Raw genomic sequence first — 25,369 nt, 5'->3', positions numbered from 1 at the left:
GACAAGAAGTGGATTTACCTGTTTGAAAAATTTAACACAGAGAGCATTGAACCATCAGAAGTCTAACTTACATTTAAATATCACCACTAGATTGAAAACCGTTGGTACTGTTCACATAGGTGCACAGATTGACAGTGGCTATCGCTTATCTTTAGCCAGGCATGATGAACAAGTTACAAAGAACATACAAATTTTGGTAAAATAATTGAGTGCATCAAATTCTCTCTCTCTCTCTCTCTCTCTCTCTCTCTCTCTCTCTCTCTCTCTCTCTCTCTCTCTCTCTCTCTCTCTCTCTCTCTCCATATATATATATATATATATATATATATATATATATTAAATATATATATATATATATATATATATATATATATATATATATATATATATATATATATATGCGACAACCCATCTCAAATCCAGCCCCATGCTCCTAAATGACCAGGCTACGCCGCTGGACCCACCATAAAGAGCCTTGATCTTCCAATTCGCGCTCCAGGTCAAAATGGCTCCATCTAACATTAGTATCCTCTTTCAATATCTTGGAAGCTATAATTTTTTAAATCTCGTGTTCCGCATCGGGGCGCTGAATTGCTACCATAACCGGGCCTCTTTCTTTGTGTGCTATTGATTCAGCGTTCCCAGACAATAATCAATGTACATAAATTCACTGAGTCTGTTGTCAACTTTATGACATACCAAGCCTGCTTCTTGCCCCAATCGAGGGCGCAGTGCTCCCATGCGACCCCCTCCCCCCCCCCCCCCAAAAAAAAAAAAAAAAATAATTAAAAAACAAAACAAAACAACAACAACAAAAAAACAAAACAACAACACAAATACATAAAGAAAACAAACCCAAAAAACAACATAGTGCCAGGACAAATAGATATAGATATATATCCTCAGAAGACCACCATCCCAAATTGTTAGCGTCTGGATTGATCAAAGAAACATAACTGTAGATATAATTAATTATGAAAACAATTAGCACGATTCTCTCCCTTAAGATGATTTTTTTATGACCCGGAAATTGTAGAAAGGTCAACATTGTTTTGAGTGCTCCCTCTACTTTTTAGTTAGTTTGAGTCAACAAATCAATTTTGACCACACTTTATCGATCTTCAATCAATATCAAAATACCAATGGCGAAGTGGAAGTTGTGATATTCCATGGATGACATAACAAGAGATTGAGGTGCACTGAGTTACTGATTTCCTTCTCATGTTCTCTCCCAATAGTTACGACGATTAGAGGAACACAATCTGTCACTGCGTTGTGACCTGACACCCCTGCACTCGCCTTCAAACTTCAATTGTCATTTTCTCATCAATCATATGCAATTGATGATTGATGTTGGCAGTGGGAAAGCTATAATAACTAATCTGAAAATAACATTGGTTTAGGGGGCTTTAGGAAGGCCTCCCTTGATTTACTTCAGTACTTTAACAATCATGAATGATACCTATTGAGTTTGAGTTTGAGTGAGTAGCCTGCTGATTAGCAATCCTGGTTCACTAACCTATGACTATGTCGGGGTCAGAACTCTTTCACTTTCATTGCGAGTCTTGATATTTTGAAAGAAGACCTCCATAAACACATCTATTCAGAATAATATAAGAGAAGTTTGAAACATGCATTTTGGTACATGTCTCAAATTATAATTAGGCTAGCACTATTCAGTATCTGATACTGAATAGTGGTTTTGCACTATTCAGTATCAGATACTGAATAGCGGTTTTGTACTATTCAGTATCTGATACTGAATAGTGGTTTTGTACTATTCAGTATCTGACACTGAATAGTGGTTTTGCACTATAATACGGTGTTGTTTTTTTCCGAAACCAGACAAAGAGGGCAGCTGTGGGAGTGAATCTGGGACTCAGAGGAGTGTACACCTGTGGGGAGTGAACCTGGGACTGGGTGTCGGCGGGTTTCGTAATAAAAAGCAATTTTACTTTTTTACGAAACCCGACGACACCTGGCAATATCCGACAAAGTTATGGGAGTTAGGCATCAGCGTGTGTGTGTGTGTGTGTGTGTGTGAGTGTGTAAGGGAGGCGGGGGGGGGGGGGGGGAGGAGGAAGGGATGAACCTGAGAACCAGGGAAGTGTACACCAGTGGGGAGTGAACCTGGGACTCTGGGTTTTGTAAAACAGCAGTAACAAAATGGGGGGGGGGGGTGTTACTTTTTTACGAAACCCGACAATATGCGGCAAACTTGTGGAAAGTAGGCAAAGCGTGGGACTGAACCTGAGACAGTGAAGTGTACACCAGTGGGGAGTGAACCTGAGACTATGGTTTTCGGCGGGCTTCAGATAATTTCATATAAAAGCAATTACATTTTTATGAAACCCGACGAAACCTGGCAATATCCGATAAAGTTATGGGTAGTAGGCAACAGTGGGGAGTGAACCTGAGATTCGAGGAAGTGTACACTAGTGGGGAGTGAACCTGGGACTGGATTTCGGTGAGTTTTGGAGGAAAAAAAAAGCAATTACTTTTTGTTTACGAAATGCGCCAAATCCCAACAAAATGGGGCAAAGTTATGGAAAGTAGGCAAATAATGGGGAGTGAACGTGAGACTAAGGGAAGTGTACACCAATGGGGAGTGAACCTGAGACTCTGGTTTTCGGCGGGTTTCAGCGAGTTTCATATAAAAGCAATTACTTTTTTTCGAAACCCGACAAACCTGGCAATATCCGACAAAGTTATTGAAGTAGGCAACAGTGGGGGGTGATCCTGTGATTCAGGGAAGTGTACACTTGTGGGGAGTGAACCTGGGACTCTGGATTTTGTAAAAAAGCAAAACCAAGGGAAAGGGGGAATTACTTTTTATCGGAAGCCGCCAAAACCCGACAAAGTTATGGGAAGCAAGCAGCAGTGGGGAGTGAATCTGGGATTCGGACACCGATGAGGATTGAACCTGGGACTGCGAGAGGTTCATACCAGTGGACAGGGAGCTCAGAATGTACTTTTATTTCAAAACCTACCGATATTGTCAAAAGTTATGGGAAGTGGGCACCATTGGGCAATGAACCGGGACTCAGGGAAGTGCACACCGGTTGGGAGTGAACCTGGGACTGTGAGAAGAGGTTAACAGTGGGAATGAACCTGGGACTATGGAAGATGGATACCAGTGGGAAATGAAGCCGGACTATGGGAGGTGGGTACCAGACGAGAATGAAGCAATTACATTTTTACGAAACCCGCCAAAAGCTGTCGAAAATCCATAGACTTAGGTTTACTCCCCAATAGTGTACACTTCCCTGAGTCTCGGGTTCACCCCCCACTGTTGCCTACTTTCTTTCCATAACTTTGTCGGATATTGCCGGGTTTCATAAAAAAAAGTAATTGCTTTTTTTTTACGAAACCCAGTCCCAGGTTCACTCCCCACTGTTGCCTACTTCCTGGCGTGTTTCGTAAAAAAAGAAACACCTCTAAAAATACCACGTGTATTCAGTAAATAGATGTCAATTGTAGTCTAATATTCAATATCTATTTAAATTATTATCATTTATTATTATTATTATTATTATTATTTTTATTATTATTATTATTATTATTATTATTATTATTATTATTATTATTATTATTATTATCATTATTATTATTATCATTATTATTATTATTATTATTATTATTATTATTATTATTATTATTATTATTATTATTATTATCGCGTAAATTTTAATATAATACGGCAATTAATTCACGGAAGTACATCGCTCAATTAAAAATGGCAGAAAGTCTGGCCACATATTTATAATGAATCGGGTTTGTCTTAGATGACCAAACAAACAAACAAACAAACAAACAACAACAACAACAACAACAACAACAACAACAAATGAGACAAACAGAAAATTCAAGATTTTAAAAAGTAATAAACAAGAGAAGAGCACATCAATGAAAAACAATGAGATTATAACACATAAAAGATATTCGTAATAAATCGATAACTGATTAAATTACTCCAACTACTTGATTAAAAAAAATAATAAACATAATAATAATGATGATGATGACGATTACAACAATAATAATAATGATAATAATAATAATAATAATTATTATAATAATAATAATAATAATAATAATAATAATAATAATAATAATAATAATAATAATAATAATAATAATAATAATAATAATAGTATAATATCAACATTAAAGCATATTACAAGCAAATAAAATTATTAAAACAAAAGTTTAAAAAATATCAATAGACAGAAGGAATTTTTAAAATATTGGGGAAAAAAAAGTTATCCCAGCCGGGATTTGAACTCTCGAACCTTAAGCTCAGAGTCAAACAGCTTATATCCACCAAGACATGGTGTCACTTAACATTTGGTGACATTTAATCATGTCTATTTAGACATTTAAAATGTATTTGAATGCCACTCTTACTTTGATATTTTGAACTAGATGTGTTAATTGCACAATAGCAGAAATTTAAAAATTACGATCAAAATATTTTTACAACTTTGAATCGGGCTGTCAGTTACTGCACATGTTCAATCTGGAAGGAGGTCAGCAGTTTATTTACATTCAACCGAGATTGTCGCACTTTTCACTCTCTCTATAAAAAAGAGTTCCTTGTGGATACTGAATAGTGGAAAAGCACTATTCAGTATCTGATACTGAATAACCACTTCCTTATAATTATTTGGATGGACTTGGACTTGGGCCCTGGCCCTGTCTCCAGGGTTGAGATGTCGACCTCAAGACTCAAGTCACGTCAATGAAAACTCGCCCAATCCAATTTAAATAAAGACAAATTAAAGACAACTGGATGTAATCATACATTTTAAAAATCTTATTTTTGATTGGTACAGACTTACAGATGGACGGTGTGGAAATCGGTGGCACCCGGCAATACAATATGTAGGGGGTTTAGTTTGGGAGGGGAGAGACTTGAAAAAAAAAAAAAGTTTCCCCCTCCCAAACCCCTAAAATTATTTTTTAAAAAGTTCCCCCCCTCCCAAAACCCCAAAATTATTTGGGTCCCCGAGTTTGCGGTAGTACTGGTGTCCCAAATCTCTTGTTTTCTTTTCAGATTTATCTATGTTTCTCTTTACTCTCACCAAAATAAATATTTACTCATGTTCATCATTTGGATAGGAAGTAAAGTCTTAAATCTCAAATATAATTTTAGTAGATGAAAGTCTAAATAGATTGTTCTGTTATAACTGTTAGGTCTCTGCAATGTATGGAGTGCGCTGTCAGGTGTAGTCTCTTTGAATTTTGTTGATACTAAAATTTGTTTTCTGTATGTACATGAGTGATGTCATGTAATTTTTTTCATTATATCGCCAGATTCTGCTAGTAGAATGATGGATTCCTCTTTAACATCACCTCCTCATGGTAAGATTTTAATTAGTATTATTCAAGAAATTTATGCAATGGGGAAAATGGCCAAAAATTGAAAAGATCTGTAATTCGTTATGATATTTTTTTTTTTTTCCCATCAAACCTCAATATAAAAAAGGAAAGTGTGAGACAAAGCTTTTAATGTGAAGTTCTGTGAAAAATAACATATTATCACTACAACAAGAAACTAAACTCATACATACTTATTTTATGAAGTCTGAAGCTACATCACTATACTTATATATATATATATATTATATATATATATATATATATATTTATATTATATATATATTATATATATATATTATTATATATATATATATAATATACAATAGTAGAATTAAACATAAAAATTATTTAGAGGGGGGGGGGGAGATTGAGAGAGAGAGAGAGGAGAGAGAAAGAAGAGAAGAGAGGAGAGAGAAGACGGAGGAGAGAGTGAGAGAAGAGGAGAGAGAGAGAGAGAGAGAGAGAGAGAGAGAGAGAGAGAGAGAGTAAATTGGAAGACAACTGGTTGTTAGAGAGAGACACATCTTTTAAAATGCATTAAACAGTGCAAGACTCCAAGGGTTCACATGTATTGTTTTTTTATATTTGGGCACGTAAGCTCACTTCATTAGTCCTCTTACCTTATAAACAGGTGAAGTAAAGGCATTTCCACCCTGCCATTAGTGGGTAACCCCGTTTGGTGTCTGGGGTCCCTCAACTGAGAGGGTGCAAGAATAGCCCAACGCCAAACCAGTGGGTTGTAAAAGACGACTAATGGTGTGTGACTTCCCCCTTTCGAGTCATCCTGTCCTCCAGGTTGGGGTTGTCGAAGGGTTAACACCCATTTTGTATAAACTCATTGTTACAGAAACACAGACAGACAAATCAAATCCTTTTTTTAACTTGGGCAACCGAAGAGTTTCTGCAATGACAGAATTTATGAAGGACAACAGACAATAAAGAAGCTGATATACAGAGAAAAGATAAATGGAACTTGATAAAAAAGTTAGCTCAGGATAGAGGAGGATGGGAACTGTTTGTCTGTGGCCTATACCCTGACCCAGGGTGAAAAAGAGGCAATGATGATGATTATTGGGTAGTCTGACCTGAACACAACACAGAGAAAGGACTTTGCACCAGACTAACAACCTATCCAAACTGTTGTAAGCAAATGTTACTTTATACGTAAAGTTACAGAAATCGGGATAAAGTCCAGCTCTCTAGGATCACTTTTTGATTTACTTTCAGCTAATGCATGTTATGAGAAAATGGAAGAGGACCTGACTTGCCCTGTGTGTTTAGAGTTGTATGCCGACCCCCTAATGATGACGTGCTCTCACAGCATTTGTAAGACGTGTCTCAATGACATTAAGATGATGAGGGAAAAGTTGGGAAAGTCAGGTATGTCAAATCTGGGAGATGGAAGTAGTTGTTTGAAATGTGTACTTCAGATAAGCCCTGGCCTTACTTGTAAGCTTGATAGAGATGAATGAAGTTGGTGTCAATGTATTAATGGAATAAGTACGCCTATATGTGCAGCTATGTGGTCTAGTGGTGTGACACTCGCTTTCGGATTGGAAGGTCCTGGGTTCGAGCCTAGCTCGACGCATAGTTGAGTCCTTGGAAAAGGCTCTTTATTCACAGTCTCTCATCGTACTCAGGTGTAAAACGAGTACCTGGCTGTTAACAGCGTTGTCTCTGTCCGAAAAAAAAAATTGTAATAGGCATCATGTCCTGTCGTAAGTCTTAAGTGTTGCTGTTGACCAGGGACCCCTTGTAAAGCACTTTGAGCACGCTTAGTGGATATTCAACTATATAAAAGCTCGTTTTTTGGGGGATTTTTATATGTGGATTACTGATAGCTCAGGTAATGGAGCAATCACCTGGCAAGCAAAGGGATCGGTTTTCATCCCGTTTAGTCAAGGATTTTTTATGATTCTGTTTGTACTCAATAGTGATTTAGAAGCTAGGTCTATCGTATCTGGCACTTTACTTTGATAGAGTAGCAATCTATCCAAAGGGAAAAAAAGAAATTGATTTTATCTCTTAATGCTGCAAAAATCAGGGTAGACTCAGGCTTTTTTTTATGTGGCCTATGCCTCTGGGGGATTAAAGAGAAAAAGATTCACGAGATTGTATAAATTTTAATGGGTTTTTTTTCCTCTGATGGTGCACCTAAAAGTTTGAATTTGTGTTTCATGTTGGTGATGTTTTTGACGATCTTATAATTGCACTTATTTAGAAAGCAACTAAATATTAATGGCCAAATTTAATTTTCTCTTTCGGAGATGATTTATATAATTTTTATAGAAAAATATCTTCATTTAACCTATCAGTGGCTTTGTTTTCAAGTTGGGGTCATACCATCCCTGTTCTGAAGCATTTAAAAGTTAAGATTTGTGTTAAACTGGATAGTAGTTTTGCATCATAAAGTTTTTGATTACTGAATTTTCATAATAAAGGTGTAGGGTTTGTGTGATTTGCTTGTGATTGATTTGATATTATTGGGCTGTACTGTTTTACACTGTAAATGATAAATCACTGATATTCAATCGCAACAGAGTTTGAATGTCCAACATGCCGTGAGACGCATCCAATCACATCGGATTTGTTTGACAAACTACCCAAGAATCTGGCGCTAGAAAACATTGTTATCCGATTCCAGGAATTCAAAAGTACAAGCCTCAGTCGGTCTGAAGGTTTATTTGATCAGTCATTTGCTTCCCTTGAATCAAAGTCTAGGGAAAATACCAACGATGATAGTGACGATGTGTTTGATGAGACTATTGTTGACAGTACTTGTGGTAAGATTTCATTCAAATATGGCTTAATCATTTACTTATCAAAGAATTAATTTATTTGTTGATTGCTTTTTTAATATCTTCATTTATTCATTTATTTATTTATTTATTTATTCCATTATTGATTAATCACTTAATTAATCTGGGAATTAATTTATTAATGAATTCATTTACTCATTTATTTAGTTATTTTTAAGGGTTGCAAAATTGTTTGATAATTATGAGTCATGCTATCATTTCATAAAACAGTAGAGTAGTCCTTTAGATTAAAGGATACTGAATTTATGACCTTCTAGGAATTGTGAATGTTGCTGCTCGAAGCTCGAAGAAATAAATAACAATGTGAAATTGAATGTAAGCTTCAATTTACTATACGAAAACAGATAAAATGGATGTTGCGGGTTTCCCTTTATCAACAAAACAGGATGAATGAAACACTACAGACGAATGAGATAATATGGTAGTCCACTAACACATTATCTCATTTATTTCATTCATCCTGTTTTGTTGATAAAGGGGAAACCCAAAACGTCCATTTTATCTGTTTTCGTATAGTAAATTGAAGCTTACATTCAATTTCACATTGTTATGTAGGCCTTCTAGGAAGAAAATCTGTAAGAGTTAAGGCAGAATGTCTCAAAAAAGAAATTCCCCTCCAACAGTCCATAACGTTTTAGACTCCAAAAGGGCTGGATCACAACTAGATCAAGTCTCCTATGTGCTCTTTTGGTATTTTTTTCATAATGCTGGTTCAAGGGGGACCCAAATCTGGGTTTTTTATTATGTGCTTTAAAAATAAAGCTAGATAATCTTTTTTTAAAAGAAGAAATGGAAACATGTTTATATAAGAAAGAAATGGAAGTATGATAATAATAAATAATAATAATAATAATAATATAATAATAATAATAATAATAATAATAATAATAATAATAATAATATAATAATAATAATAATATAATAATAATAATAATAAATATAAAGATGGTGGTGGTGGTGAAATGAATTTGAAAATATGAAAGATTTGTTTTAATGATAGTCATGACTTGTCATTTAAAAATATTTATTTTATTCTCTGTATTTATTTATTTTCACTATTTCCAGGAATGTGTGATGACAATCAGAACAAGCGAGCAGAATGGTTCTGTCCACAATGCGATGTTCTTTATTGCCAAAACTGTTTGAACACTTTTCATCCTAGAAAAGGATCATTAGGTCGACATAAGGTGAGTTTGATGAAAAGATTGCTAGATCACACTAAATAGCCACTGTTATCAAGAAAAGTAAGTTTAAAGACATACATTTAGTCTTGTAATCATAGAATAGATCATTGGAATTTCGGCTTCTTTTGAGCCAACACTACTTTTTAAGATATTTGATTTACAATTACAGTTCTCCAGTACATGGAGGAAGAGGTAAATATATTCAGTGTTATAGGAAACTATGGTAAAATGTGAAAACAAAACAGCCTTTTGTCTCATTGATTCTTTTAGCACAGCCTTTGTTAATGGTTTTGCCATTTGAAATTTATTCCTAGCTAAATTAGCAACAGAATTAAATGTTTTTAAACTTAATAAGATAAAGGTCGATGGAACTGAGAAAATTTTGTTTTTAAACTTGAATTTTAGTCAATTTGAATAGTACCCAACTGACCTAAACATAAAACAAAAATAATATTTATGACACTTAAGCTTAAAGCAAAACACAGAGATTGAAAATTTGGTAATCAAGGAGTATTATAGCAAGTTAGCTCAATTTTGAGCTTTTCATCCCAAGACATCGTCTTTTTCCATCTCATTTTCTGAGCATGTTCCTAGTATCCAATTTTCCTGCTCCATGAGACATGTATTATGAAATGACTTTTGTGACTAAAGATACTCTGGTAAGAATCAAGTTTATCATATAGTTTCTAATGTATTACTTATTTACTTTTATCTTAACCTGTGACCACCTGATCTCTAATCTTCGAGCTTATACCGTGCTGTAAAACAGGACATCTTTTGGGGTATGCATTGTATCTTATATTAAAATATGTATTTTTGTCTATATTGTGTGTTAATCAAAGGTTTGCAAACCAATGCAACGGAAGATTGTAAAGGAGAATGTACTCTACTGCTTGGAACATACCAGTGAGAGAGCCAGCATATTCTGTGATACATGTAAGACAGTTGCGTGCCATCTATGTGTGTGTCAGGGTCAAGGGTCACACGGAAATCATATCATCCTTGATCTCAACACAGCTAGAGAGAAGATGCAGGTATGTCTCAAGAACTAGAGCAGATGAAAAGATTAATTGAATAACATTTCTCAAGACCCAAATTTATTGTTTATTTTAATGATAAGAGATAAAGTAAAATATTTGGAGTTTAGATTTTGACATCCTTGACATTGGAAGGTAATTTAAAGCAGTGATTATTGATAAAGTATAGTTTCATTGAATCACCCTGTAGGGACATTTTTCTGTCGATACTATTTCAAAGAAAGGAGTCCTAATATTTTAGTGGAAAAAAAGAAAGGACTTGTTTCACAAGCTAAGGAGTGATGGGTATCGATACTGGGTGGAGTCTGAGTCCAGCAGTGTTAAGGTCATTGGATATTTGGTATATCTGATGGATAAATCTTTGCTTTAGACTGCATTTCAACTAAAGGATAGAATGCATTTATTGTTTGTATCCATTTAACGCCCCCCCCCAACCCCTGTAATTTGGATAAATTCCAGTTCCTTGACCTTTCCAGTTCCTTGACCTTTCCAGTTCCTGACCTCATGCCTTTGAAGGATTACTTTCTATTTTTTTAAAAATAAGAAATTCAAATCAACCAAGCCAATTAAATTGCAATGTTGCAAAGTGAACAGTGATGATTAAATTTCTGTCTTAGGGGAAAGAAAAAAAAAAGATGCCAAATAGTATAGCTGGATCTTGTGTTTTCCGAATGTTAATGTCTTTGTGGGTATAAAGTTAATATATAAATTGATTAAGGTTTTCTTAAGTAAACATAAGAATAATATCACGGATAATAAAAGAATTTTATTCTGCAAAGTGGCGTATTTTTCAAATCAACTAAGACATGTTAATTCATTTTAAAAAATTCTTTATAAATGAGAATTCTTCTAAAATCATGCTATTGTCTTATTTAAATACAAATGAGCAAGAAGAAAAATGTCACTAGTCACTGGTCTTAAGGGCCAATATTCATTTGTTTTTGAGATTATATAGTCTTCATTTGTTGTTGAGGTTACATAGTCTTTAAAATTTCCTGTCTTCTATTCCAGACCACGTTTTCCAAAGCAACTGAAGACCTGACGGCTCTAATATCTGTATTTAGTTTGAGGGATAAAGAGATGGATTCACAACTGGATACCATTAAGGTCTCTTTCTCTCTCTCGTCTCCCCCCCCCCCTCTCTCTCTCTCTCTCTCTCTCTCTCTCTCTCTCTCTGTCTCTTCATCTCTATCTTTCTCCCTCTCACTCTCTCTTTCTCTATCTCTTTCTCTCTCTCATCTTCCTCTCTCTCTCTCTCTCTCTCTCTCTCTCTCTCTCTCTCTCTCTCTCTCTCTCTCTCTCTCTCTCTCTCTCTCGCGCCCCCTCTCTGATTAACGATTAAATGCAACAATTGAACATCGAAGTTAAAAAGATAAACCATTAACTTTTCCATTTCCTTTTTTCCCATATCTTCTTCCAGGCTCTCCACGACTCGGCTCAGTCTCAGATCACCAGTCAGTTCCAGTGTTTTATGTCAGACGCAGCTGCCACCCTTCATCTGGCACGACAGAAATTCCAGCAAACAATCACCTCAAGCTCTAGTCAACACTGCCAACCAGTAGAGTCCAGAAGCAAACAAATTAAATCTTGTCTCAGTCGATGCTTGAATCTATTGGACAACTGTAATCGCCTCATCAATCAAGGATTGAGTAATGGTGTAAATATAAACCCTAACAAACCATTCAAACTGTCACATCAAGACGATCACAGACACTTTAGAGCGAGGTCTTTACCACAGCCCTTTTCATCGCAGATAGCTGGTGGCAATTTAAGCTTGTCATCATCCGAGGACAGCCCAAGTAGTTCTTCAATGATGGATCATCGTAAAGGCCCTAAAACAAAACCAAAAAGTAGACGATCTTTAAGTTTGCTTGATCAGAGAGAGGCAACACAACTTCCGACTCAAGAATTTATAAACAGGTTACCTTCTTTTGCAAAGAGTCAAGAGGAGTTGTTTCCAGATACCAAATGTGATGTTTCATTGTCATCAACGAAAAAGAAGGGTGGTCTAGAAGATGGTAATAATAGAGTGTTAATGACCTCAACACCTGTACCTCAGATGGAGAGAAAGACAAATAAATCCCCAGTGTTATCAAAAGGATCTTCAGACGGAGCCTCTGGCACAAACTGTACAGAAATGGTAGCTGCAGTAAGTGCTGAGAAAGTAGACCAAAACTCTAATCTTGGGAAAGACAATAATGATTGTAATAATAAGCCTGAAATAGCTAATGTTAAAAAAATGGGAAATAATAAGAATCCATTCCAACCAGATAAAACCAATTCAGAACTGAACACATCAAAGAGGAGTTCACCAGTTGATTCAAGACACGGTTTGAAGGAAAGGGGCGATTTGAGGACGTCTGAGAGTGGGTTAAATCTGACAATGGAATGTCGGGAAGTAAAACATGATGATTTGATGCTGACGCAGGCTGCCCAGATTGAACGGATACTTGAAGAAATTGCACATCTGACAAAAGAGTGAGTAGAACCTTAAGGGGGGGAGCGACACTAAAGGGTCATTTTTTTTATTTGATGAAATATCCTAAACTTCTATGCACAGTCATAATGTATATGTTTGGGAAGGATGATTGCATATAATTTTTTTCGAAAAAAGTTTCCCGTTGCTATGGAAACGACGACATATTGGAAAATAACCAACAAATCTTAAAAAGTCAAAGGCTTTTTTGTTTATCAACCCATTGCCATAATATTTTGGCCAGAGGTAGAAAAAAGGAAAATAAAGAGGCTCTAGGAGCCCGATTTTTAATTTTTAAATTAGAAACTTTAAAAATTAAGTTCAAAGCTATTACATGATTGTTCCCCTTGAAAAAAGTTACATAATTTCGAATTACTCATAATTTTTTTTTTTTTTTAAAATCCGGCTCCTAGAGGACCTGCGTGTTTGTATGACACTCATTTGTAGAAAGTTTGAAAAAGATTGGTTGAAAACTGAGGGAGGAGATAGGTTTTTAGTGACGAAAATTGCAGTTTTGAGAAAAACGCATTTAAAAGTCAAAGTAAACGAGTTTAGGGAAAAACTCTCCTCTCGCTCTCTGATAGGATTGTGACCACATGACATAATTAAGGACAAAGTGATTGGTTATTGAAGATAGAGGAGAGTTTTTACTTTTCATTGATATGTTTTTGCCTTTACTTAGTTATAAAGACTATTTTATATTCTTTCATGAAATCAGTCCACTGAAACTAAAAATGGGCAGGATTTAACCATACTATGGGTCACAAAATACGTTATTTTGAGTAGAAAAAAACTGAAGATGAAGTTCTCATGCAATTTTTTATGCAGACAAATGGTCACATGACAACATCCCACCAAAATCTAATTTTAGCAAACTGGGTCAAAATTCATCATTTTTTGTGTCGCTCCCCCCCTTAACTGTAAATCATAATATTGAAGTTCCAGCTTTATAGTTATCAGATATACAAGATATATTTTATAAAAAGTAATTATTAGTAAAGTCATTTTTTTAAAAGCTGAAAAAGACTATCTAGTAAAAATCGAAAGATACAGGTTTTTTGGCATAATACAGAGCTGCTTACTTGAAATGTAAAAAATTCGTTGTTTCCAAGGGAAAAAATGAAAAGGTCACAGTAACTAGCATTACAAATCAATTATTTGACCTCAGCATAATCAAAATATTGCTTCAAAGTCCTAGATACAGTTTCTAAGCAACCAAACTCTCCTTTTCAACAAGATTTGTTGAATCAAAAACGTCTATGCATTTATCTAGCTGGAGACAAATATTCGTAATTCTACAATTTTTTAGTAGCACTAGGCAGGTATGCATAATATGTGGATTTGATCAAAGTTCTATTTCGTGAGCTTTAAATGCATGCAATTTTAGGAGCAGAATTGTGTCGTTGAACATGATACTCATTCAATCAGGTATGTTGTTATGATCAAATCCCTTTATTCATGAAACCAATTTATTCAGTCAAGACAATCAATGTCAATGTTGCATCAAAATACCAAAATCTTGTTGATCACATTTTTTTGTGGAAAATAATCACTCTTACAGTGTTGCTAACTTTCATTACCATTCAATTTTTAATTTTTTTTTTCACAATGACTTGAAAATAGAGATATTGTCTTTGTATGTTTTCACAAGTTGAAATCTTAGTTTCAGCAATATCTATCGGGTTATAATCCAGACCTAATCAGATTCAGCAAGAGAGTTGTAACAACAATGCAGTATTGCATGGCTCCAATTATTCTCTTGACAAAATGGCTTGATATAATATTAAATTAGAGTTAAATTAAGCCCCAATTTTAAAGAGATCGACTACAAATAGATACATATTTTTTAACTCCGTCAACGATGTTTATTTTTATTCAGGTTGGATCTGATGGTTGTTGGGAATGAGGAAGATTTGCTGAGTGAAGTAACCAGAAATCTCTCGTCTTCATTGTTGTCCTTCAATGACGTGGCTGTCAGGTTACTGTCACACTTAACAATGGGTAAGTGGAAAATGAAAAAAAAATAACTGGATGCATTTTTATATTGTTATCCATGGCAAACTGCATGCTCTAGGTGCTTTAGAATTTTTTTTTTTTTTTTGATGACTTGATGTTGAGTGCGTTTCATTTAAAAAGGTAGGACAATCATACAGCCTTTGAGTGCTAGTTCATTTTTTTAGACAAAGGCAATGCTTCTCTATAAAAAGGGGACCTCTAAATTTACCATCCATCTTCAATAAGAAAAGATGCCTTTTTAAAGGATATGATTATTTCACTTAAAAATAAACTTTTATAAAAAATAAGTAAATTAAATCTAGGCTATTTAACTTCGACATGTACAATTTTTTTTGCTTTTGTTTGTTTATTTGTTTGTTTGTTTTTGTGTTTAGAGGTGGAAAAAACAAAACAAACAAAAAAGAAAAAAAAAAAAACATACATTTACCTATCGATTTACAAAAAATGGAATTGGTTTTGTATGGAATTTGGCATATATATTTATGTTTTAGCCTTGTTATAGTAATAATTTAGAAACTTTCTTTTTTATTCTTTCATATTTCAGAGACCAATTCCGACATGTCAGATATCCCCATCATGATGCCAGCTGTAAGATCTGTGGCATCTCCTCTGTCACCTGGACAGAAAGGAGCTCCCAGGGTCCAGAGTCGAACTCTCATCACTTGGGGGTTTAACTCCACCTCCTTTACAGCTGAACCGGTCGAGTCAAGGGGGCAGTGGACTGTCAACATTGCACGGAATACCAGCCATATTGGGGACCTCAAAACTGGCTATCTTTTTGGTGTTGGTGTGGCTAAGCAGAGTCTCAGCTCTAAAGAGCAGGTTTGTGGATACATTATTTGATCTCTTTTTAAGACATTTCTTTTCCTTTTTGAAAATTTGTTAAATTTCTTAGTTTTAATTCCCTTTGGAAAAAGTAGGAGAGATTGGTTCTCGATAGACTAGAATTTGAAGCAACCTTTTTTGGGGTCGTGGATAGCTCATACGGCCAGGAGGAGTTGTCGAACCGGTAAGGGCGTGGGTTCAAGCCCCATCGCCACCGCAAAGTTTTTATTTTCTGTTGTCTTCTGGCAATTTCCTACTCACTTCATGTCTTGTTATTTTGGAAAAAGTAAGGTACAGACATAAGTGCATGGTGCAAGTTTGAAAATAGTAAATTGTGCATTACTTCATAGAAGAATGATGAGTTGTACCAGATACTTTAAAATGAATTTAAAATATGCTTGCATGTTTTAGTGCCATATTTTCACAATATTGCCTAAGGTAGCTAGAATAAAAGTTAATTTCAGAGGGCATTAAATATATTTATTATTATCATTACAAGCAATGTCCTTGTTGCAATATAAATAGCAATGGTCAAATGGAATTAAAGCTTCATTTAATTAATGAAGACAGCTGATGTGGACATTTCGATTTCGGGTTTCCCTTTTATCAACAAAACACGATGACTGAAACACTAAAGACAAAAGAGAGATAAGAGGAACGGTGTTGTTAAAGCTTCAAGCATCAACATTTGCGTTGTTACGATAAAGGGTAGAGAGAATTTGAGTATACGATACACAAGTACCATGCTGTGCATTATATTGAATACCATGTCCATTCAAAACTTGTATTGTTTGTATTCTGTTAGACATTTGACTTTGTTGCAAAAGTATTTGTCAACGAAAATATTGTAAAATCTAAAAGTGCAATTTCAATCGTGCAATATGCCCATGCACTCTTTTTGAATTACAGTCCACTCTGGATAATCGCAACTCGGTTAATTGCAACTTTCGGTTAATCGCAACATTTCCCAAGAAATGGAATTAATTCTATATAAAAGTCACTGGTTAATTGCAACAAACTTCGATTAATAGCAACAAATTTTCCACCTCTAAAGGAGGCAAAGTCAAGGAATCAATCAAACAAAATCTCATGATTAGATTTCATAATGAGTTAAATCATGACACGTTGAAGAATCAAGAGTGGGTGGGGTTTAATGCTACAGTAGTGTGTCACCACTCTATTAGAGACAAAAGAGGGCAGGGCTTTGCAGTTTGGGTTTGTGCGGTCATCCGTGACCATTAGATATGAGGTGAGTGGGGTGGGCTTGGTTTAGACAACAGGTAGACGACGACAGTTGTGAGGAGAGACTGAGCGATGATATCCTTTGTTTTGTGATTGCCAACTGTGCATTGTGATCAACGGGTTTGGTGAGAGCTTATTGTCTCTCATCACGGCTAATCTCTTGGGTTCTTACAAATGTTGAGAAAAAAAAAGTTGAAAAAAAAGTGAATCCAATCTTAAGATTTCTTGCCTCAAAGCTGTTATTGCTTGTCAAAATCTATACAGGGCTGCCATATATTTTTTATTCCAATCAAATTGCTCAGTCTGTGGTGGACTAAGAACAATGTTTACAACAACTGGTTTGAGTTTACCATATTTGTGTAAAATGTTGCAATTGTGGACAGAAAACTCAACATCGGTTAATTGCAACTTTGGTTAATCACAACATTTTCGCTGATCCCAAGGTTTTGTGATTATCCGGAGTGAACTGTATCTGTAACTCTTTTAAAACTTGTTTGAATTTTTCCTTGTCCTGTAAAATATCCTTTAAGAGTCTTTCGTGTTGGGGCTAAGTGATCTTATCTCCATTAATTTGTAGATAATCATCATTATCATCATCGTCATCGTCATCATCATCTTTATTTGAAACCTAGTCTCCATTTTCTATAAAACTTTCAGGTTGGAATGAACCCATACTCTTACGGCATCATTTGCTCCAATGGAAATCTTGCTTTCTGCCATGATAGTCATGTGACCCCAATCACCTTTCTCTCTGACCTCCCTCTAACCATTCGATTGGCTGTGAGTAGTGATGGCCATCTTGGCATTGTTTTGTCCTACTGGATCATCCTACCTGGTTCTATGGGAACAATTCAGGGCAGACGTGTTATTGCTTTGCATAGCAGACGACAAAACAGTCGGACATCCCATGGCAGCAGTGGTGGTGGTGATAGCGATGGTGATTGTTCCTCTTCTAAAAGTGTCAACGGTGATGATAGCAATAATTATAGCAGTGCAGCTACCAGCCATGATGGTGCAACTGGTTCCACTAAATCAACTCCAGACAAAGATGGATTGAGCATGAAGTGCAAGACAACAAGTCCTCCCAATCTGCCACTACCAAACCCAATGCTACCAGTTTTCACCGTCAGCCAACGAGTCAAAATGACATTTCCTGTCAATTCGGATGAACCATGAACCTAGCTGGGGATGGAATCTGTTAATGAGAACGCTTCTTTCTCTAAAAGATGTCACCACTTTTTGGTTAATATTTGAATATGAGAGAATATGTAATAGGGATTATAAGGTGTTTTGATTCTTATGAATTACGTTTTATGGAAGTAACTGAAAACCATCTGTACTTTGAGCAGATGGTGACCATTGCACATGTTTGTTTCTCTATATTATAGGCTAATTTCCAGACTATTTTTCTCAGTCATGTTTTTGTATCTGAAACCACCAATTTCACTAACCACCTCTGAATTGAAGTCTTTCAAAAGTGAATAAATGGTATGCAATTCTGATCTTTGACGGTCTCCTCCTGCCTAGATTGGGAAACTAGGAAGAGGGGGGGGGGGGGGGGGGGGGCATGGCTTCCTTTGTGTATCAAAGAGAGGTCAAATAATGTTATCCTACATCCTCCTTTATCTGTTTTTCCAACCCACATAGCCTTTTGCTTACACCTCTTGGTTTTCCCAATCTAGAAAGGGATCCTTCACTGAAAAAGAAACAATCATGTATTTCCTTTTTTTTTTAGGAGATGATTTTTCCTTGTAAAATGACATCTTGTCATATTTGTATGCATGTTATTATTTGGTAATCAATATTATTTAAAATTAAAGTATGTTCATCATTTTTTGGAGACAGAAATATAATCGTTTTCCTTCTTCCTGTTCCTAGCATTTTCTAGTGTTTTGAGCAAATGCATTATATACAAGTTCAAAGAAAATGCATCTATCGATATAGACAGCATGGCTATTAAAGGATTGGACCCAATTACTGTTTTTAAATACTCGAATTAAAATATTTCAAAGAATTAACCAGACTATTTTATAATAATTTCTTGCCTCTTTTCTGTCAAAAAGGACCTTATCCATTAATAAACATTTCTAGTTTTTCATAAATGTTAACTTTTCATATGATAGATAATATCAATTCTTTTATCATCACCAATTGTTTTATGATTGGTAAACACAGGAAACGTTTTCATATGAATATTTTGACAATCGCTCCACAGTTTTCTTTAATTTTTTTCAAATTGTATTATTATTTTTCTTGTTTTTTTTTAGAAAGGATTTTATCTATACGAATCAATTCCCCAGTTTTACAAATGGTACAATTAAGTTAACATACTTTATTGTGTGACAAAAATCTGAAAAGGTCTGAATGAAACAAAGAAGAAAGAAAAAAATACAAGAAAAAAAAAACCTCCCAAAAATCAGCCTATAGTTTCTCTTTTTTTTATTGTACACCAGTACCTGCTCCCTAATTTGTGACTTTGACATGTGTAAATGTTTCTGCTCAAAGATCGAAGAAATAAATAACAATGTGAAAATGAATGTAAGCTTCAATTGTATATATGAAAACAAATAAATTGGACGTTTCAGGTTTCCCTTTAACAACAAAATGGGATGAATGAAACACTAGAAGTCTGTAGTGTTTCATTCATCCTGTTTTGTTGATAAAGGGGAAATCCGAAACATCCATTTTATCTGTTTTTGGATATTAAATTGAAGCTTACATTCAATTTCACATTGATATTTATCACTTTGATATGTGACCAACAAGTCTGGTATTATGTCAGCCGAAAATATGAAATTTGAGTGAAATGCTTTCACTCATTGTAGGAGAATAAATCTAAAAGGGTGGTTTTGTATGAAACAGTGGCAGACAAGTCAGAAAGAAAAGGTTGAGACAGGCTGACTTTTTGGAATGGGTTTCTTTCTTCTTTAAACTTGAACTTTTACATAGCGCAATATCGACTAAACATGTTCAAAGCTCTTTACAAGGGGTCCTCAGCCAACAGCAATGATTAATATGTAGGATGAGTCATCACAACTGTTACGGGATATTACCATTTTTTTATTCAGACAGAGACAACACTGTTAATGGCCAGGTACTCATTTTACTCCTGAGTACGGTGAGAGAATGTGAGTAAAGAGCCTTTTTCAAGGATTCAACAAGGCGCCCTTGGGACTCGAACCCAGGACCGTCCGATCTGAAGGCAAGTGTCATACCACTTGACCACATGTCTGGCAGTTTCATACATACCTTTTCAGATGTGTATCTTGCACAGTGCCTGCTCCCTAATTTGTTACTACAAAGATAGTGAATGTAGTATCCTACGTTTGAATTTTGTATTCCTGAACGGTTTGTTTTTAAATCCATTTCACGTCATCTGGTTCATTCTGATATTTTACTAGATTGATGTGTTTGGTCACATGTCACTAATTATTTTAATTTCAATACTCTCACGTACTGCTGTACAATGAAAAAAAAAAACACATTAAAAAAAAAAATGGACAGAAAATTTATCCTTTATCTTTCAATTATTGATAGATTAAAATGTCCATCTAATCTCATCAAAACCACTCAAAACCACGACTTCCTTAAAGACTTCCTTGAAGTCCCCAGGTTTGAGAGTTTTTGACAAGATGAGGGTCATATTAACATTTTCAGCGCTGAGGCTATATTCGAATTTCCATTACAAAATGGCTGACACTTGATTGAGGCAGCATGAGAATGACAAGCTAAGACAAAGAGACATTCAAATTCGGCGCAAAACCTCAATTAAAATACCTCTTCCCTCCCCCCCCCCCCCCCCCCCCCCCCCATGGGGCCAATTGAAAGTTCTGATGAAGAAATGATACAATTGGCTCAATTTATAGTACTTTTGTAGAAAGTAGGATTGGATTACATTATTATTTTTGCCCTTCAAGACTGGCCACACTGTGCAACCAGTAGAACAGATTCTGCTCTGGGCCAATGGCGCTGAAAGAGTTAATGAGTCAATATTTGAAGCACAAGTTTTCTGGCCAAAATTTTTTTAATGTTTTTTTTTTTTCATAATACGGCTGTAACGTGTTAGTTATACTCAAACAATTATTTTTACTCACAACATTTTTGTTTAATCGCATTTGTAGCAGAACTCGTTTTTTCATGGTAGTGTTTTTTGTTTGTTTTTTTTTAAACCAACAAAGCAATGAATAAGAATTCTCATCATTTTATGACTTCACTCAATCAAAAACACTCAGTGCATGTACATTGCAATGGCAATCAGTTTAAACTCAGTTTATTTTTGTTTCCTTTGCCTGTCTGTCTAAGTAAAAAGACAAAAAAAAAAAAAACAATTAAATCAGGAGGCACTGAAACAGATGGTTGGGAATTTTTTTTTTTTTTTTTTTAGTGATTATTGGTTAATGCGTCTTGCCATCCAATTTTTTCTCATCTCACATCTGCTTCAGATTCTTCCCGCTTTTTTACTTTTTATTTTACTCTTTTCTCTCATAAAGTAATTGATAACGATCGAAATTTTTTATAAAAATTAGTTGATTTCTTGAATTTTTAGATTTTTTCTCTAGAGTTGACAATGACCAAAGTTGTGATAATTTACTCCTTACAGTTGCTGTTCTTTGTTTTATCAGGTCACATGAAACTGCTAAATCCCAAGTCTTTTAAATGGCGATGGTTGTGATGTTTGTTATTTAATTTTTACCCATATTTATAGTATATACATCGTGTTTTTAAAACATATTCAGTCTTGATAAGTGTTAATTACTCTGTGATCCAAGATTATTGTTTTTCTCACGTTGATAAAAGACACTTACTCTCTCTCTCTCTCTCTCTCTCTCTCTCTCTCTCTCTCTCTCTCTCTCTCTCTCTCTCTCTCTCTCTCTCTCTCTCTTTCTCTCTCTCTTCCTCCCTCTCTTTCTTCATGTCCCTTATATTTATTTTTAAAAATCTTTTCTTGATTATCTATGCACTGAAAGGATTCGAATACTAATAGTAAAGAACCACACTTTCCTCGTCCTTATTATTATTATTATTATTATTATTATTATTATTATTGTTATTATTATTATTATTATTACTATTATTATTATTATATTATTATTATATATATTATCATTATATTATATTATATTATTTATTATTATTATATTATATCATTATCATCATCATCATCATCATATATCATCATCATCATCATCATCAACATCATCATCATCACATCATCATCATCAAATCATCATTATTATTATTATTATTATTATTATTATTATTATTATTATTATTATTATTATTATTATTATTATTATTATTATTACTATTAATATTATTCATGTTATCAATAATGATATTGCCATTATTATTATCCACTACATGTGCTCATTCCAGCTTTGAATCTATGGATCTGGTAAGCTTCGTTTTTCTTTATATTTCAACATTTGAACAATTTTATGTAATATATATATATATATATATATATATATATATATATATATATATATATATATATATATATATATATATATATATATATATATATATATATATATATATATATATATATATATACCCCAAGGAACAAATTCAAGCTCTAGTTTTAAACATTATATGTTTTTAAAAGAAATTATTCTATAATATTGCAATTTTTGTTTTGTTTTGTCTTGCATTATATATATTTTTGTTGATGTTGTTATATTTTTTTTTTATCAATACAAGCATTATGCTTTCTATTCATTTATTTTGATAGCCATATATAAATAACTGATGTGTCTTTTTGAAATGGTCTTCAATGGGAAGAGACCCCCCTCCGTCCCAATCCCACTCTCTCACTGGGTGGGGTTCCTGACCTCCCACATGCTGTGTCTTCTATCCCCCCATACCAGTTTCCCAATTGTTACCTGTCATTGTCTTGGAATGAGGTTACTTGGTTTTGTCCTGATCCTTGCCGGAGCTCCTTGGCTGGGAGGGAAACAGTCGAATGTATAGTTATAGTTTTGTGAGATGATATTTTTTTCCTTGTAAATCATCTCTCTGTTATGCATTGCGTTATGTTTAGTTTACATATTATATTATATAATTTGTAAACATTTGAGTATATTCCTCTTAGTTCGGGCATGTGCTTGTGTCTGGGTGAGACTTTTAGGTGATCTCAAACTAAGTACATTTGTGGTATGCTCTTGGAGTCTACATCTGTTCCCTATTTAAACCAATTCCCCTTTGTCTCACCTTTTCTTTTGTGCTTTAATTGTAATTCTAGAACTTTTTACTATCCCATTTTCTTCCTTTTTACTGGCGCTTATATGACCTTAAATGTGTTGCAAGCGCCGTAAAACCCTTAAAAACAAAAAAAAAAAAAAAAAAATTTTTAAATGGTCTTCAATGGGAAGAGACCCCCCTCCGTCCCAATCCCACTCTCTCAGGACGGATACCCACTGGGTCGAGGGATAAATTTACACTTACGGGATGGGGTCTATTTACGACCCATGGTGGACAGTAAGATCACTGTTCACTGTTCAATTGTATCTGTGTTTTTAAATTATATTTTTATTCTCAGGTTGCTTTTTGTCTTTGTCTTCATGTAGATTTATTTAGTTTGCCCTGGCCCAGGATGGATGGAGTCCTTGGCTGAGATGGAAACTTTCGAATGTATATTGTTAGATTTGGTAGAGGTAAACAATCTCTGCTTTGAACAGTTGTTTTTTGTTTCTTTTTAATGTACTTTTTGCAAGCAGTTGAGCGTATTTCAATTTCTCTCAGTAAGATTATGTGCTTTATGTCTGGATTGGACTTTAAGGTGATCTCAAACTAAGCACATTGATCATTGATAATATACTTTTTTGAATCTACTTTTGTTCCCGATCTGAACCAGTCCCCTTTGTCTTATCTTTTCTCATGTGCTTTTAACCAGGTTTGAGAGATTTTGTCAAGATGAGGGTCATTTAAATCGGTCGATATTTGAAGGACACGTTTTCTGGCCAAATTTTTAGAGTTGTATTTTTCCAGAGCACAACAGTTAACTGGTTAATTGTAAATTGAGCATTAATTTTTTTTAGATTATTCCATATTATCGTGCAGTTATGTGGTCTAGTGACATTCGGAAAGTCCTGGGTTCGAGCCTCGCTTGGCGCATAGTTAAGTCCTTGGAGAAGGCTCTTAGAGAGTACTCATGTGTAAAATGAGTACCCAGCCGTTAACAGCGTTGTCTCTGTCTGAAAAAAAAATGTAATATCGCCTAACAGGCATCTTGTCCCGTCCTAAATGTTAAATGTTGCTGTTGGCTAGGGACCCTTGTAAAGCGCTTTGAGCACATTTAGTGGATATTACACTATATATGAAATAAGCTCAATTTTTCTGCTTTTTCTCAATCGTTATTACTGGCACTGAAATAAGCTAAACTTGCCCTGCCATCTGCGTGGCTTTTATTTTCTTTCTCTTGTGTGGTTTTGCTTTAGTCCTGCTGGGTGCCCTTTGCTTATGGTGGAGTTGGTGATGTGATGTGCGTCATTTTATTACGGATGCTATGCTTACATTGATTTTATTTCTCTTTTTTTTTATGATGCTATTATAATTATGTTATTGATATTTATTTTGCAACTATTTTGAGTTGGAGGAGTGTGAAGCTTATGGCAGGTTCCTATGGTGATGTCTATAGGGGACTTTAAATGTAAATGTTGCTGCTCAAAGCTCAAAGAAATAAAAAAAAACAATGTGAAATTGAATCATTCAATCTTTAATTCAAGCTTTAATTTAATAATCCTAAACAGATAATGGGGACATTTCGGGTTTCCCCTTTATCAATATAACATGATGAATGAAAGAATCCAACTTGCTTTCTGTCATTCTCGCATATCTCACTCGTCTGTAGTGTTTCATTCATCGTGTTTTGTTGATAAAGGGGAAAATCTGTTATGTCCACATTTTCTGTTTTCTTTTATTAAATTGAAGCTTACGTTATGCACTCATATGGAAGTCGTACCATCAAGCCAACACACAATCTGTCTATCTGTCTTTCTTTCCAGTTTGGCTCAGCATATTTTAATGTTGTGAGCCCGGAGACTTCTATCTATGGCTCCTACTTATGTTACGGGCCACATTTGTCTCCCTTCTTATGACATAGCGGTTATCTAGAACCCTTCTTCATAACAACCGGTAGCACTATTCAATTTGAATCTCATCATTCCTGGATGGGGTTCCCGACCTCCACAGTGGGCAGGGAGGTACTAACTGTGTCTTCTATCTCCTTAATAGCTGTTTTCCAATTCGCTTTCTGTCTTTGTCTTGGGATGAGATTACGACTTGGTTTTGTCCTGACCTTGACCTGACCGGAGTCCTGGCTTGGAGGGAAACAGTCAAATGCATAGTTATTGTTTTGGGAGATGGTATTTTTTTTCCTTGTAAATC

The 25,369-nt window shown here is 34.8% G+C and overlaps 1 protein-coding gene across 2 annotated transcripts; it reads left to right on the top strand.

Moving 5' to 3' along the window:
* The first annotated feature begins 1,032 nt into the window (after positions 1-1,032).
* LOC144976892 (uncharacterized) lies at positions 1,033-19,506 on the top strand. Of its 2 annotated transcripts, XM_078921449.1 has the most exons (12): positions 1,095-1,194; positions 4,836-4,884; positions 5,317-5,364; positions 6,610-6,762; positions 7,923-8,165; positions 9,267-9,388; positions 10,228-10,419; positions 11,434-11,529; positions 11,843-12,900; positions 14,778-14,899; positions 15,459-15,736; positions 17,639-19,506. In XM_078921449.1, the coding sequence occupies exons 3-12, from the start codon at positions 5,331-5,333 to the stop codon at positions 18,155-18,157; spliced, it is 2,817 nt and encodes a 938-aa protein (XP_078777575.1). In that variant the 5' UTR covers positions 1,095-1,194; positions 4,836-4,884; positions 5,317-5,330; the 3' UTR covers positions 18,158-19,506. The 2 variants fall into 2 exon arrangements, with proteins under 2 accessions (XP_078777574.1, XP_078777575.1); XM_078921448.1 differs by lacking the exon at positions 4,836-4,884 and having other exon boundaries at positions 1,033-1,194.
* Positions 19,507-25,369: the final 5,863 nt, after the last annotated feature.

Source organism: Berghia stephanieae, chromosome 7 (assembly GCF_034508935.2).
Source record: "Berghia stephanieae isolate SIO BIC M18660-M18661 chromosome 7, UCSD_Bste_1.3, whole genome shotgun sequence".
NCBI classification, from domain to species: domain Eukaryota; kingdom Metazoa; phylum Mollusca; class Gastropoda; order Nudibranchia; family Aeolidiidae; genus Berghia; species Berghia stephanieae.
This window is presented reverse-complemented; position numbering and strand designations above follow the sequence as displayed.

Bases quoted from the DNA above. Each gene is read 5' to 3' on its own strand.
- LOC144976892 (XM_078921448.1), top strand. From the start codon at position 5,331: ATGATGGATTCCTCTTTAACATCACCTCCTCATG. The intron at 6,763-7,922 runs GTATGTCAAATC...CAATCGCAACAG, and splicing joins GGAAAAGTTGGGAAAGTCAG to AGTTTGAATGTCCAACATGC. The intron at 15,737-17,638 runs GTTTGTGGATAC...TAAAACTTTCAG, and splicing joins GTCTCAGCTCTAAAGAGCAG to GTTGGAATGAACCCATACTC.